General features: G+C 42.7%; 1 protein-coding gene across 1 annotated transcript; it reads right to left on the bottom strand.

The window, feature by feature from the left end:
• Positions 1-1,575: 1,575 nt before the first annotated feature.
• Positions 1,576-11,128, bottom strand: LOC117532947 (zinc finger MYM-type protein 5-like). Its single transcript, XM_034196564.1, has 3 exons — positions 10,860-11,128; positions 10,076-10,756; positions 1,576-1,649 (listed from the first exon to the last, which is right to left on the bottom strand). Exons 1-3 carry the CDS (start codon positions 11,053-11,055, stop codon positions 1,576-1,578), a joined length of 951 nt encoding a protein of 316 aa, XP_034052455.1. The 5' UTR covers positions 11,056-11,128.
• Between the last annotated feature and the right edge of the window lie 4,653 nt (positions 11,129-15,781).

The raw sequence follows: 15,781 nt of genomic DNA, 5'->3' as shown, positions 1-15,781 counted from the left end.
TTCTCTAACTTACATTAAGTGAACATTAATATTATTCCACTCACAACGCCACCGTAGTATGCCGTCCAAACCGGCGAAAAGCAACAAAAAAGAACAAACCGCCAGGACCGATAGCCCCGAGCTAGCTAGCAACAATCTCAGCATGGCGGGCATGGCTGGCCTCCTTGAAGACCACCGTAGAGCTCTCTCTGCCGACTTTAAGTCTGCCATCTCAACTCTCGAAGCAAAACTAGACCGAATCCAAGCGACTGTGTCAAACCGTGCACGGGCAGACAATTGCTTTGCTCGAGTCCAATGCTAACTTGCAGGACGAACGCATGTTAGCCCTGGAGGCTACTTGTGCTACGCTAACGGACAGCAATGTTAAACTGCTGGCCAAAGTCACTGATCTCGAGTCCCGCAGCCGGTGCAACAATATAAGAATTGTCGGTTTGCCAGAATCCATTGAGGGCCCTCATCCCTCGACATTCTTCCCAAAGCTGCTGATGGAGGTCTTTGGTGAGGGCGTCCTTGATTCGCCGCCGGAGTGCGACAGGGCCCACCGCTCACTCACCGACAAGCCCAAGCCGGGGCAAAGGCCACGGCCGGTCATCATCCGCGTCCACAGGTACCAGCAGAAGGAGAAAATGATCCGCGAGGCCCGGACCAGGAGAGGCAAGCTACAGTACCAAGGTATGCCCATCGCCATCTACGAGGACTACACACCCGAAGTGATGGAACAGCGCTACAAATACCGAGAGGTGATGGCGGAGCTTTACAACCTAGGGCTCAAGCCAGCCCTGCTGTTCCCTGCGAGGCTTTCTATCGTATCGAAGGAGGGAGGTAAGAAGAGATTCTCCTCGGTGGCAGAGGCTAAAGGCTACATAGTATCCATTCGTCCTGACGCTGACTAGCACTAACGGTGCCGATAACTCTTGCGTCTGATGGGACGTTTAGTAAGAGACTATTACTACTTTTTTTTCGGATTCTGCTTTCATGGACACTTTTTGTACATGCACCTTAGCCACTCTGGTATTTGCACTGATAGTTTGAGCCTAGTGCTGATATTGCAATGAACATGAATGCACCTGCTACTGTTTACACTACATGGGACCCAAGTACTTGGACTGTTCTGAATGCTGTTTGAATTGATTCCTTCTATGGGTTTTAACCCTTAAAGTGCAATTTTATTTAGTTTTACTTGATCTCTGGGCCTTATTTTTTTTTTATGTATGTTACTTGAGATCTATGTCAGTGCCTTATTGCCCTCTGCTATGCTTATATTGGCTGGCTATTTTTTTTTTGGTTCACTTTAATACTCTTCCGTGTTACAATGGGCTTCCCGCTTTTAGTATAGAGAACAGGACCCCGGAAGATAAGTTCAGCTGTTGAGCTTTGAGCTATAGCGCTCAGACAAGGTTTGTATTTGGGATGCTCCAGGTATGGTCACATTTGGGTTTATGGGTTGTGTTTTGTTTATGGTTTGTCTATTTTTGCCTTCGCTTGTTTTTTTTGTACTGTTTTTTTCCCCTTCCCCGGTTTTCTTCTTCCCCCCCACCACTCCTCTCCCCTCAGTCCTCGGGAAGCACAACGGTTTCAGACCACCTTCATTAGACTCCCCATATGACTAACAGTATGACGACTGCTGGCAGAAATGTGCGCCTGATCTCCTGGAACACCAGAGGAATGAACAAAGCTATTAAAATTGGTAAGGTCTTGACTCGACTGCAACATCTTAAAGGGGACATTATATTTTTACAAGAAACACACCTTAAAACGTCTGACACCCTTTGCATCAAGCGGGCGTGGATGGGCCATTACTTCCACTCAAGATTTTCTAGTAGAGCCAGAGGTGCTGCCATTATTATTCACAAGAGTGTGATGTTCGTACCAACAACTACTATTCTCGACAATAATGGCCGCTACGTCATAGTTTCAGGTGTCTTGCAGGGCATGCCTGTAATTTTGGTTTCCGTTTACGTACCCAACTGGGATGATGACCAATTCTTTATGAACCTTTTTGCTAAAATCACGAACGCAGACAATCACCGCATAATCATGGGTGGAGATTTTAACTTGATTCAAGATGTGCACCTCGACAGGTCATCCCTTAAGCTTGGCACTCTCTCAAAATCCGCTAATGTAGTCTCAAATTATGCAGCACAATTAGGAATCTCAGACCCTTGGAGATTTAAAAACCCTCAAAGTAAAGCTTTCTCTTTTTTCTCACATGTCCACCACACATTCTCGCGAATAGATTTTTTTCTGCTTGATGACAGCTTGCTACACCTTGCCAGCGCGTGTCAATACCATCCTATAGCCACCTCAGATCACGCTCCTGTATCAATTGACATCCACTTCCCTCTTAGTGTTGCTCCCGCTAAGTTGTGGAGGTTTAGTTCCCACCTGCTGTCAGATGACAAGTTTAAGGACTTTGTTAATTCACAGATTCGTTTATATATCGAAATTAATGACACTGCTGATGTAAGTTGTGGAACAGTGTGGGAGGCTCTCAAAGCCTATGTTCGTGGGCAGGTTATATCGTATGTTTCCAAACTAAGAAAGGATGAAAGGGTTCGGCTGTCGGCAATTTTGGAAGAACTTCTCCGAATTGATGAAACGTATTCCTCCTCCCCCTCACCGACCTTATATAAAAAACGCATATTATTACATTTGGAACATGACCTTTTAATGACGAGCGTAGCGGAGAGACAACTGAGGCAAACTAAACAGCGCTTTTTTGAACAGGGGGACAAGGCTGGGAGGCTTCTGGCTCAACAGGCTCGGGCAGTTAACGCCTCCAGATTAATCCCCAAAGTAAAGTCGCCCGAAGGCAATTTAGTCTCTGACCCGATTGAAATAAACAAGTCTTTCTTTGAAGTTTATAATAATTTGTACACTTCTGAATGCCCCACAATTGGCACAATAAACCCAAATCCTCTTGACTCCTTAACTTTCCCCCAAATTGACGTAGTTAACATAGGCGGAATGGGGGACCCCATTTCCACTTTAGAGATTCAGGAAGCCATCAAATCTATGCAAAATGGGAAATCCCCTGGTCCGGACGGGCTTCACAGTCGAATTCTACAAGGCGTATTCGTTTCTTTTGGCCCCAATTCTAGCAAGGATGTATAATGATTCCCTTTAAGAAGGCAGATTACCTCAAACCCTATCCATGGCATCCATCTCTCTACTATTGAAGAAGGATAACGATCCTACTCTTTGTGGCAGCTACAGACCAATTTCCCTCCTAAATGTTGATTGTAAAATACTGGCTAAGATTTTGTCCGTCCGCCTCCAACTCGTGATACCTTCTATAGTTCCGCTTGACCAAACAGGCTTTATGATAGGGAGACACTCTTTCTTCAATACCAGGAGGCTACTTAATGTTATTTTCTCGCCCCCGTCCAATGTCCCTGAAGTCATAGTTTCACTCGATGCGGAAAAAGCTTTTGATAGGGTGGAGTGGAGCTACTTGTTCTTCATTTTAGAAAAATGTGGCTTTGACTCCAAATGTATTTCTTGGATTCAACTTTTATACGCCTCCCCTTCTGCATCGGTAAACACAAATGGCATTCAATCGTCTACCTTCCCTCTCCAACGTGGGACACGCCAGGGCTGCCCGCTTTCTCCCCTATTGTTTAATTTAGCCATCGAGCCTCTAGCTATATGGCTCAGAGGCCACAATGGGTTTGAGGGCATCACTCGCCATGGTATAGTTCACAAACTTTCCCTTTACGCGGATGACCTTCTCCTATACGTCTCCAATCCTGTGTCCTCTCTATCCTCCTATATTGTCAATCCTTGAGCAGTTTGGTCGTTTATCAGGCTACAAATTAAATCTCCAAAAGAGCTAACTATTTTTTGTAAACCAACTGGCGAAGACACTCCCCCCAACCGCTTTTCCCTTTAATATTGCATCAGACGGCTTCAGATACTTGGGGGTATCTATCACCAGCTCCTTTAAAGATCTGTTTCCCAAAAATGTCCAACCACTCTTAGCTAAATGCAAATCGGATCTATCTAGGTGGTCTTCCCTTCCCTTATCCCTTGTTGGCCGTGTCAATCTTATTAAAATGGTAATTCTGCCGAAGTTCTTATATCTCTTCCAGCATATCCCAATTTGCATCAATATATATTTTTTCACCTGTCTTGACAGTCAACTAAATGCATTCATTTGGGATGACAAACCCGCCCGTCTTAAAAAATCAATTCTTCAGCTCCCCAAGTCGGAGGGCGGCTTGGCACTCCCGAACTTCCGTCACTACTACTGGACCTCTAATATTAACCGACTCCTTTACTGGACTGGCCCCAAGACTCCTAACTCCAGCCCACCATGGGTTCACATGGAGATCTCCTCCTCCTCTAGCTCCTTACACTGTGTGATTTGCTCCCAACTTCCCGTAATGACGCACAAAATCTCAGTCAACCCAATTTTTACCAGTACTATTAAGATGTGGCTTCAATTCAGAAGGCAACATGGCTTACACAGAGCCTCAATCCAAGCTCCGATTCTAAATAATCACTCATTCTCTCCATCCTGCTCGGACCCCACCTTCCGAATGTGGGCTGCCAACGGGCTTGTCACAATCAGTAATCTTTACAAGGATGGGGTTTTCTCTGACTTTGCATCCTTGTCAGCCAAATATCACCTGCCAAACAGTCATCTTTTCCGCTTCTTCCAAATTAGGCATTTTGCTCAAAAACAATTTCCCCATTTTCCCAACCGCCCCCCTGAGTCAGGAATTGACCAGTTTCTCACCCTTGATTGTGACCAAAAAAGGCTGGTATCTACTATTTATGGAAAACTTGCCTCCTTTGACCTAGCCTCTACTACATCTATAAAAGAGTCCTGGGAGGGTGAGTTGGGTGTAGACATATCTGACAGTAAGTGGAGGGACATTCTTCGTTTGGTGCAAACCTCATCTATCTGTGCTAGGCATGGTCTAATGCAGTGTAAGGTGCTCCACAGGGCTCACTTTACAAATGCTAAACTAGCCAAAATATGTCCTCTTAGAAGCGATGCCTGTAACAGATGCAAGCAATCTCCTGCCAATCACACACATATGTTTTGGTCATGCCCCAGCCTGAATGCCTTCTGGTCTAGTATTTTCAAAACCCTTGAGCAGGCCCTTAACACACCCATACCCCGTAACCCTCTAACTGCCTTGTTCGGCATCCCCCCAACACAGAACATGCCCACCACGACTCAGCGGGTCATCGCCTTCACAACCCTGCTGGCCAGGCGTTCCATTCTTCTTAAGTGGAAGCACGTCTCCCCACCCACACATGACAGGTGGATACAGGAACTATTACAGTGTATTAATCTCGAAAAGATATGATTTTCACTACAAGGATCCCTGACACTCTTTCATAAGACCTGGACTCCCTTACTACTGCTAATCAATGACCTTACAATCAACCCTGATGCTGATGAGGTGTGAGTGAACCCGGTGGGGGGTAGGAGAGACCTTCACTTCCCCCTTTCCTTATCTCGCCAATACATTGACCATTACTTTTTTTGTCTTCTCTGTTTCCTCATGTAACTTCCAGTACCGTTATTTCCCTGGTATTTATTTTTACTGACTATTAACATGAAGAAGCACCTGTATTTTTATGTAATTTTCAGTTATTGGTCTTTGTATTTCATGTAATTTCTACCCCTCTTTTTTTTTTCTTTTTTCTCCAACGTGGGACACGCCAGGGCTGCCCGCTTTCTCCCCTATTGTTTAATTTAGCCATCGAGCCTCTAGCTATATGGCTCAGAGGCCACAATGGGTTTGAGGGCATCACTCGCCATGGTATAGTTCACAAACTTTCCCTTTACGCGGATGACCTTCTCCTATACGTCTCCAATCCTGTGTCCTCTCTATCCTCCTATATTGTCAATCCTTGAGCAGTTTGGTCGTTTATCAGGCTACAAATTAAATCTCCAAAAGAGCTAACTATTTTTTGTAAACCAACTGGCGAAGACACTCCCCCCAACCGCTTTTCCCTTTAATATTGCATCAGACGGCTTCAGATACTTGGGGGTATCTATCACCAGCTCCTTTAAAGATCTGTTTCCCAAAAATGTCCAACCACTCTTAGCTAAATGCAAATCGGATCTATCTAGGTGGTCTTCCCTTCCCTTATCCCTTGTTGGCCGTGTCAATCTTATTAAAATGGTAATTCTGCCGAAGTTCTTATATCTCTTCCAGCATATTTTATGTTTTGTAACTTTTTGATTTATGTCTTGTTAATAATGTGATCATAGCCCATAGGGGTGAGGGTGGGGGGTGTTAGGGAGGGAGGGGTGAGGTAACTATTTAATTTTCCTACAGACTATCTTCTACAGATGAAGCACTCCAGATCAGACTCAGGTGGGTGTGTCCCAGTCAAAAGCCCAGCGGATGCCAGCGGCTGGGGGTGTTGCCAAATTGCTAGAGGGCGTTGCCCAATTTCCCCATTTGTTCAATTACAGGATTTAACCATGAGATGGCGCTTCATTCACAAAATACACAAAGACAACTGTTTGCAATGTTTACAGCTCTGCAGTTGTGTTTGCTGAATACTGTAGCATTCAATCACTTATTTGTTACTGTATGGTTTTCACAAGCTACTATAATGAAAAAACATCAATATTTTAGATCAAATAAAGTATATAGTTTGCTTTATGCAGTATATTTCTTGTAATATTGTTGGGGTGTTTTTACACAGTACAGTAGATTGAAGTAAATCAACTTATACATTAAGATAAGATAAGATGGACCTTTATTAATCCCGTGGGGAAATTCAGTAGTTCAAACAGCAACAGGGTGAGAGTGAAAAACAGGACAGCACAGATTCACACAGATTAATAAAATCAAAAATAAGATGAGTGATAAAAATAATAATAATGAGAAACTATGAAATAAGAAATGAATAAAACAAAAATATAATTATCATATCATATATTATAATGTATTGTATTATTAAGTAATATCATACATTAACCCCATTATAGCAGATGCCACATTGAATGGATGAACACATTTATGCATCAATAATTACAACAGAGTATTTCTAAATACAAGTTGTAAAAATACTTATATGTATTTAATATTAACCCTTTGGAGTCAACCGTCACGCCGGCGTGATCAGATCACATGACCTGTGCCGCATAATAACAACAGTCCGGACAGCATTGCCGTGTGTTTCTGTCGAAAGTACTGGCTTGAAACTATATCCCAGTCTTTGTTTCATGCAAAAAGACCCAGTAAACACGGAGAGACGATGATATAAAGTTAATACATTTCAAAAGTATGAAAAATGGAAGCACATATTGGAATATATTCGCCGCATTTGATCATTTTACGAAACGGAAAATACTGGAAACTGTAGATCCTGCTCAACAGGATGTATGTGTATTTCTGTCGAAAGTACTGGCTTGAAACTATATGCCAGTCTTTGTTTCATGCAAAAAGACCCAATAAACAGACACAAATAAACACGGACATACGATGATATAAAGTTAATACAGATATATTTCAGAAGTATGAATAATGGAAGCACATATTTTAATATCTTCGCCGTATTTGATAATTTTACGAAACGGAAAATACTGGAAACTGTAGATTCTGCTCAACAGGATGTATTTACCAGGGAGGGGGTGAGGTAATCAGGTAAACGGAGTGATACGAAACGAGACGAAAAGAGACGAAGAGGGACGGCGGGAACCGAAGAGAGACGGCGGGAAATGAGAGAGACGAAGATATACGAAGACAGGCGGCGGGAGACGAAGAGAGATGGCGGGAGACTGCGATTGAAGCAAAGTGACAGACAAACATTGAGAATTTAGATATAGTTAGATAGATTTAGAGTTTTGAAGATTCAACTATGATGAAGAGAACTCTGAACGTGAGTCAAGCTTTAAGCTTGTTTTTTGACATGGAGGAGGAGGAACCTGTGCTGTTGCCCTCAGTGGCGTTGCGCAATATTTCGGGGCTCCCCCGCAGGTCGGACCATGGGGCCCCGCCCCCTCCCCTAAATCAATAATAGAGTGACATGGGATAGACATCGCGGCCACTTTTTTAAATGTTTATTTTTTCAGGCATCTTTTGTAAACAGTAGGCCTATAGGTCAGTAGGAACTTTCTGTATAGATACATCTGATTTAAACAGTAAGGTCAGTAGGAACTGTATAATAATATACATCTGATTGAAACATAATTGACAAATACAAACAAGTGGCTGTGTATTTTTTGTAACATGAAGGTATATTGTAGAACGTTATAGCCTATCATCATTGGAGTTCACACAACGGAACGGTTCACATAACATTCTGTATAAAAGAAAAGTAGCCTACAAAAAACAAGCAAATAAAACACATCCTATATAGGCTACAAAGAGGATGCAATCAGGAGCTGCTTTGTAGGCCTATTATTTTATACGAGCACGTCTCCTGGCATTCTTCTGCGCAAAGTCCTGTATAACAGTCTTTAAATCTATACTGCGCGCGCGTCGGCTCTCAATACTAAGGACTGCTAACCCAGACAGTCTCTCTTGCGACATTGTGCTCCTCAAATATGTCTCTATTAATTTAAGTTTTGAGAAAGATCTCTCAGCACTGGCAACAGTCACGGGTATAGTTAAAACCAATTTCAGTGCTGTGGCAACATCGGGGATACTTGGCAAAATGGACTGATTTTCAATGAGCAGGGTTTGTGCAAGGTCTTTGATTGTTCCACGCTCAATTTTCTTTATAGTAGGCCTAAGAGCATTACGGAGGGACAGGATCTGGAAAGGAAACTCGGCTGACAGGTCGTCTTTATACTGGCCTGATAAAGCACTTGCGGACTCAGACAGATCCTTGTCTGTTGCGCGCAAAAGTTCGCGGGGAAGCAGAAAAGAAAATCGCTGTGCAACTTCGCTCATTCCAACAAATCGATTTTTGAGTTGGGCAACGACAATATCGATATTTGCGTAAAATACCGCCACTCTAAAATGCTCCCCTGGGTCTTGGAGCCGCTGATCCTCGCAAAGCTCTGAAAAGTGCCTCTTTGTGCGCCTTGCGCGTCTGTCTTTGAAGAGACTGTGGACACCCCATGAGGATGCCAGGTCTTGCGCGTGCGCTTTTAAGCCATCAAACTCTCCTCGGAGTTGGGCAAGTGTATCGGTTGCGTTACCAAGCATTGCTGTCGCCTGTAAGAGGTCCACGTCTTTGCGCTGGAGAGCTTGGGACACAATGTTGACTGTTTCAAGGACCTTGCCCTGTATTACAGTCATTACAACAAACTCAAAGCTCTTCATGGCCTTTTTCAAGCCAGTCGCCTCGGCACGTTCCTCGCTTTTTTTGGAGAGCAAGTCTATCTTAGTTAGCGCTTGCATAATGTCAGCATAACGGAACCGCAATGATTGGACGGCGTCTTGTCTTGATGCCCATCGTGTCGGGCATAGTCTCTTCAGTGTAGGCTGGCCAGCCTTGGGCACTGAGAGGTGTGTTTCCAAAAGCTCCCATCATTTGATGCTTCCACTAAAGAATACATATAGCCTTTCAACAGTGTCGTAGAAGTCTTTTATCTCAGGTATATTTTGGCATGCGTCATTGAGTACAAGGTTTAAATTGTGAGCAGCACAATGAATGTACACTGCGTTGGGCTCTTTATCCCTTATGCGTTTTTGTACACCGGAGTAGACGCCACTCATATTGCTAGCCCCGTCATATCCTTGTCCGCGGCACTTCCCAAGTAGTATCCCCTTTCTCTCCATCGATTCGAGAATTTCTCTCTCTAGACCTGCAGCAGTTTGGTCTGTGACTGCATGGAAGCCCAAAAAACTTTTGTTTATTTTCACCTCTGTAGGGTTTCCATTTTCATCATTTGCTATAGTAACATATCTGAACACTTGACTCAGTTGGTCTACTTTTGAAATGTCCTGGGTAGTATCCATTATAATCGAATAGAATTCTGCATTCTGTATGTCTGTAATGATTGTGTCCTGCACTTGTTTCGATAGCAATGAAATTATTTCGTTTTGAGTTTGAGGACTTAGGTAGTGCACGTTATTTTTGCTTTCAATAAGCCTTTGCAGAACTGGATCATAACGTGCCATAAGTTCTATGGTAGATAAGAAATTACCATCATCTATATCACCTATTTTCTCTCTGTGACCCCGGAAAGCAGAGTTGCGAGAGGCCAGTGTTAGTGTAACATCAGTTATTCTGGTTAGGACCTCGGTCCAAAACCCCACCTCTCTCTTAAACTCAGATGATATTTGCGCGTCAATGGTCAGATTATTTTTCCACGTATCATACACGACACATGCTGCCAAATGAGAGCGAGAGAATTCGTGTTCCTTAATCTTTTTAGAGAGACCCTGCCAATCATTTATTCCTATTCTCCACGCTTGGTGGAGGTGATGGGCAGACGGTCTGTCACCGAACAGCCAGCACTGCTCACAGTACACCCGGTCCATAGATGGCGAGTAACATAGCCACTTTCGTGGAATTCTACATCCAATTTTGGATGTTTTGTTATAGAACTCTTTTGAAAAGCACCTTCCCTTCCCATCCCTTTTGAATGGCCCTTCAGGCTTGCATGGCCCGTTATTCAGAATGTACCGTTTAACATCATCGTCTTCTAAATCTACAGGGAATTTCCCCCTATCAGTAGGGTATTCAGTCACAGAGTTGTCGCTGGCCAACGTGTCCCTGGGGTGGGTGGGAGCTGCTGTCACTGTCGGGGCACGGCTAGCTGGCTGGGCAACCTTGGCTATGTCTGAACTGGCCTCGGAGGGGGCACAGCTGACTTCTTGCTGACCTGCAAAAAGGAACGGATTATATTGTAATTCCAATGTAACCTGTAGCATACTGACTCGTACTGTTTATGGCGATTGGCGAATAAAACTTTCTATTATTCTAACCTGTCTCGAAGCGTGAGGCACGACTAGCTGGCTCGGCTGTAACGGGGCTGCTGGGGTCTGTGGGGGCACGGCTAGCTGGCTGGGCAGCCTTGTCTATGCCTATGTCTGAACTGGCCTCGGAGGGGGCACAGCTGACTTCTTGCTGACCTGCAAAAATGAACGGATTAGATTCCAATTCCAATGTAACCTGTAGCATACTGGTTATGGCGAATAAAACTTTATATTATTCTAATGTCTAACCTGTCTCGAAGCGCGAGGCACGACTAGCTGGCTCGGCTGTAACGGGGCTGCTGGGCTGTCTGCCTGGACTCGGAGCTGACGGCCGGGGGCCGGGGGGGGGGTTGCTAGCGGTCTATCTGCAGTAACGTTAGAGTCTACGTCTACCTTTGCTGCCTGCCGGAACAATGACGTTATTTTAGGTAGTTTTGCCCTCTCCTGTTCGGCTTTCGCTCTCATTTTGCTTTTCTGAGCACCGCTTGGATAGTGGCGCTTCATTTTTCATGTTTACCGGCAACGCAACTAATTAACGTTATTTATATGAGCAATGCTTCCCGCTTTGTTTTGAACGCTGCCCAGCCTGCCAATGAACATTAGTTATCAGCCGGCTAGCCCTATCGCAGATGAGCAAATAATTATAATGATACACTGTTGTAGGCAGCGCAACATAGCAGGGAGGGGGGGGGCCCCGCCCTCTGCACCCTGTTCCCGCGTTACGAAATCTAAGAGGATAGCCTACAGTGGGGGCGGGGCCCCCTAAGCTCCGGGGCTCCCCCGCACCACGGGGGGTGCGGGGGCCTCCGCTATGCCACTGGTTGCCCTCTGTGTCGTATTGACAGAAACTGCTTTGAAGCGTGGCACAGATAAAGACAGAAAAAACTGATTTTTGTACATAATGTGTATATATATATATTTGTATTATATTTATAATAACACTTTTGCCTTATCAGAATGAAATCCCATGCTACCTCAATCAAACTTTCACATTATCATAGTGACATCCCATGTATATATTTCCAGCTTTTAAATGGTTTCGTTGTGTATGTTTGTGTTACATATGAAAAATAATATCATTTTCAAAATCTGTTTTTACGTTTTTTTGTGTGATTTTGGGTCCAAAATGTTCATATAGTAGAAGATCACTGCTCTAAACAAAGTCAAAAATCCTACATCCAAACGAAATAAATATAATTAATTATGATGAATACGTTAAGTCTTGTTCATTGTTTTTCACTTTTATTAAATGTTTGATATTTCCGGTGGAAATGGTGGACTATCGGACATTCAAAATGCAGCATATTTTCACTCTTACACACATATATTCTCCTTTTACATACATACATTTTCACTCTCACACACATATATTCTCCTTTTACATACATACATTTTCACTCTCACACACTACTCACACATTCATACATTTTGCTCTCATATTATCATATTTCAATGCACACATTCATATATTGTCACTCACACATTCATGCATGTTGTTCTCATATTCATATAATGTAATGCTCATATTTATACATTTTGCTCTCATGCGAAATGTACTAAAACAAAGTATGTCATGGTAGTGGTCAGCTGTTAAACACAAAAGTGTATCTTAAGGGCTGTAAATATAATAAGCCTGTTGTCAATTTTAGACACAGGCTTATTATATTTACAGCCCTTAATAACATTCATTTTCTGGACTCAATGTGTGTCTTGGCCGTTTTCTTTGTTCCAAGCAAACGAGTGCTTTTTGTTTTGAAATCACTTCCGCGAGTTTCGCGGGCCTCCCCCCTCGCTCCACTGACCATCAGACCATTTAGTAAGGTAACAAGCAAAAGGGCAAAAACGCCTCTCAGACGCTCTTCCGTTTACTTTTTTAATAAAGAAAAACAAATGGTCCGTAGATACACGGACTCATATAGCCTATGTATGTATACTGTAAGGAGAATGTATGTGCGTGAGAGGACCAGTAGGAATTACGGCATAGACATATGCAAACACAAACCTACAGACTGGGGGATGGGAGATCACAGGAGTGTGGGGGGGGGAGAGCTGTGGAATGTGACCCTTGGGAGAATTCCTCCACACATTCCGATGGCCAATTCGTTTTAAACAAAGAGTTCGCAACACAGGACAGCATAGGCAACATGGGGGGTGGGGGCTGGTGAACGGTCTGGTCAATGTTTGTAAACACAATCCCCAGGATGTGTCCTAATCAGGAGCCGGGTAAATGAGAGACTGAGGAGCCCCAGAAAAACAGATCCCGAAATAGCTCGTCCTGGTTTCCGCAGCAGATAGGCCTACAGCATGGTGTCTGTGTTATGTCAGTCATTTTAAATAAAACGTTGAAAACTGAACTTGAAAATAGTTTCCTCTTTTTATTTTATTTATCATTTTCGGGACGGGGAGACGTGTGTGATTAAAAATTAATTTGCAGAAATGTAAAGTGATCTATCTAAGTTCTATTCATATTCTTGACGGGAAGAGCAGTGTAAATGGGTGGCCATATGCATTTGAAAAGCAATATAAATCACACAGTTATTATACAATAGGCTATAAAAGCACCATCGATAACCATTACCTTTATCCAATTCAAACTTTGGACGGGGAAAAAGGAAGGTGTACATGGTTGGGCCAGAGCCATATAATAGAAGAGTTACGACAACAGAAGTCCAAAAACGGTTATCGTCACGTGGTTCATGTAGAAGAGGATCGTTCCCCGGAAGTTCATGGCGGGCAATGTGAATGCATTGATAACAGGAGATAGAACTACGATTTTTGGTAATTATTAGTGAATAAAGGTTTTGATTTGCAATATTTATACAACAAATCGATATGTGTATGTATTTACATCAATATGTTTTAAAAAATAAAATAGAATTAGCTAATATTAAGTGATAATATTAGGATTAGTGTGAACAACTAGTTTACATGTTAGGCTAACAGTGCCTTGGATAAAGAGCCTGTTGCTGTTTATGTATAGCTTTGAATTCTTTAAAACCAATATTATCTTCTTAAACTTGTATGGTAGTCAGGAGCATCACTTTCTAATGTTTATTGATATATTTAGAGGGAGGGGATCTAAAGTAATGCTTTAAAATTCAGATTAGATTAATGTCTACCATTTTCTTAAATTCATGGTAGTTTCAGTAATCCCATGGTAATTAAGGACACAAGTTATCTAAATGACTAATGTCATCTTTATGGCTTTCAGAAAGGACAGGTACCAAAGGACTAGCAGCAGCAGCATGATGATGATGATGTTAAATGTGTTGTTTTAGGAACATCCATTGCAAATACATGGAATTCAATAAACATTGAATAGCATATCATGCAGTTTGTCTGTGCCTTTTCCTCCTTGTTGTCCTGGTTTGCTGTGCTGCCTCCTAGTCGCCACCATGGTTTGCTGTGCTGCCTGGGGATGCTCCAATCGCTCAGAGAAAGGAGTACGAATGTACAGCTTCCCCACTGACACAGAGCGGAGGAAGTAGGAGCAATTTCACGACCAACAGCAACAAAATATGTGATTTATATACAAACACTGCATTTGCACTTTTTCACAAAACGAAAACCACACCATTGGGAAAGCTTAATGTTTTGTTTAATACAAAAAACAGGGAAAGGCTTGAAAAACACTGAGAGTTGAGACTCAGGGTGCAGGGTGAGGGTCTCAGTGCAGGTATTCAGGCTCCATTGAATCCCCCTCTGGTTCTTGTGCTGAAAGAGGGATAAACAGACAAGAAAAAGGGTTATACACACCTATATAGCCTATTGGATGGGAAATTGCCTTGGGGAGATAAGGTGTGGTCTTTGTTCCCAACTGAAGTTATGGAACTTTATTATTTGTGAGTTTAACAAAGTATGACAAATGGCATCAGTAACAGATGTGATATGAATTTCTATAAAGTTGTCTCACATTCTTGGTCATATTGTATATACAGTATGTAATGAGTATAACATGTCCAGTAAGTATAAAGTGTTTCCTAATACTGTGTATTCAACTACTATGGAATATGTATGAGGGCAGACAAAACTGAGTTGTTCTGTGTGTGAAGTAACCTCAAGTCACTCCGCAGGCACATTTTGATGCAGACCAGTTTGTCAAGACAAAAAAGGGCAAGACTAGGCTGAGAGCAGAGGCTATACCCACCATCTTCGTGCATCACCCTGTGGTCAAAAAGAGAAGGGCCCCTGCACCACGATTCACCCCGGGACCTGTATCTACAAAGCCCATAGCTCATGATCACAGCGATAGTGTGAAAGGTGACACAGGTATAATAAGTATGAACTCTTAGTAACAAAAGTAATATTTCTTATTTTTAAGTGGTATAATATGTTAAATGTTCGAACATTTACAGTGCCATGTCTTCTACTTACATTAGTCTCAAAGATTGAGGGAAGAAGGGAAGGGATCACTGCCCTCTACCTGCCAGAGGAGCGCAAACAACAAAAACAAGCAAGGTGTCCCGTCATGTACCTGGAAGTTTGGGTTGGCAAAATGGAGTAAAAGAGGGACTTGAAAAACCTTGGTGGCTGTCTACTCATGTTGTTACAGTTGTCTTGGTTACAGCTCTCAAGTTTTTTTTTGTCTCATTTCCACATCTTTAGAAAATATGAAAAAATTGAAGTGAAATCAACCTCTTCTCTGGAGAACAAACTTCGATTTCTCTGTCTTGTGAGTTTGCAGTCTTGCAGTTTTGCTCCTCCACCTGTAACATCACTGCCCCTCCACCTGCCATACAGTAGGTTACTAACAAGATTACTTATATAATACAGTGATATAATACATGTTTAGTATGCTTACTTATATAAAACAGTAGTATTAAACTTACCTTGTGTGTTCACTCTCACTTAAGTTCCTCTCCCTTTGCCATCAATCCAAAATCAGCTGAGCTGCAACATTATACACACAGGTAATAATCAACATAATCACA

This window comes from Gymnodraco acuticeps, unplaced genomic scaffold (genome assembly GCF_902827175.1).
Source record: "Gymnodraco acuticeps unplaced genomic scaffold, fGymAcu1.1, whole genome shotgun sequence".
Lineage (NCBI taxonomy): Eukaryota > Metazoa > Chordata > Actinopteri > Perciformes > Bathydraconidae > Gymnodraco > Gymnodraco acuticeps.
This window is presented reverse-complemented; position numbering and strand designations above follow the sequence as displayed.

What these genes read in the sequence shown, in the direction of transcription:
- LOC117532947 (XM_034196564.1), bottom strand. Translation starts at nt 11,055, where the DNA reads ATGCTACAGGTTACATTGGAATTGGAATCTAATCCGTTCATTTTTGCA. An exon ending in TGCCTCACGCTTCGAGACAG is followed by an intron (nt 10,757 to 10,859) that starts GTTAGAATAATA and finishes TCCTTTTTGCAG; the next exon opens with GTCAGCAAGAAGTCAGCTGT. An exon ending in AATAGGTGATATAGATGATG is followed by an intron (nt 1,650 to 10,075) that starts GTAATTTCTTAT and finishes CTGGTGTTCCAG; the next exon opens with GAGATCAGGCGCACATTTCT.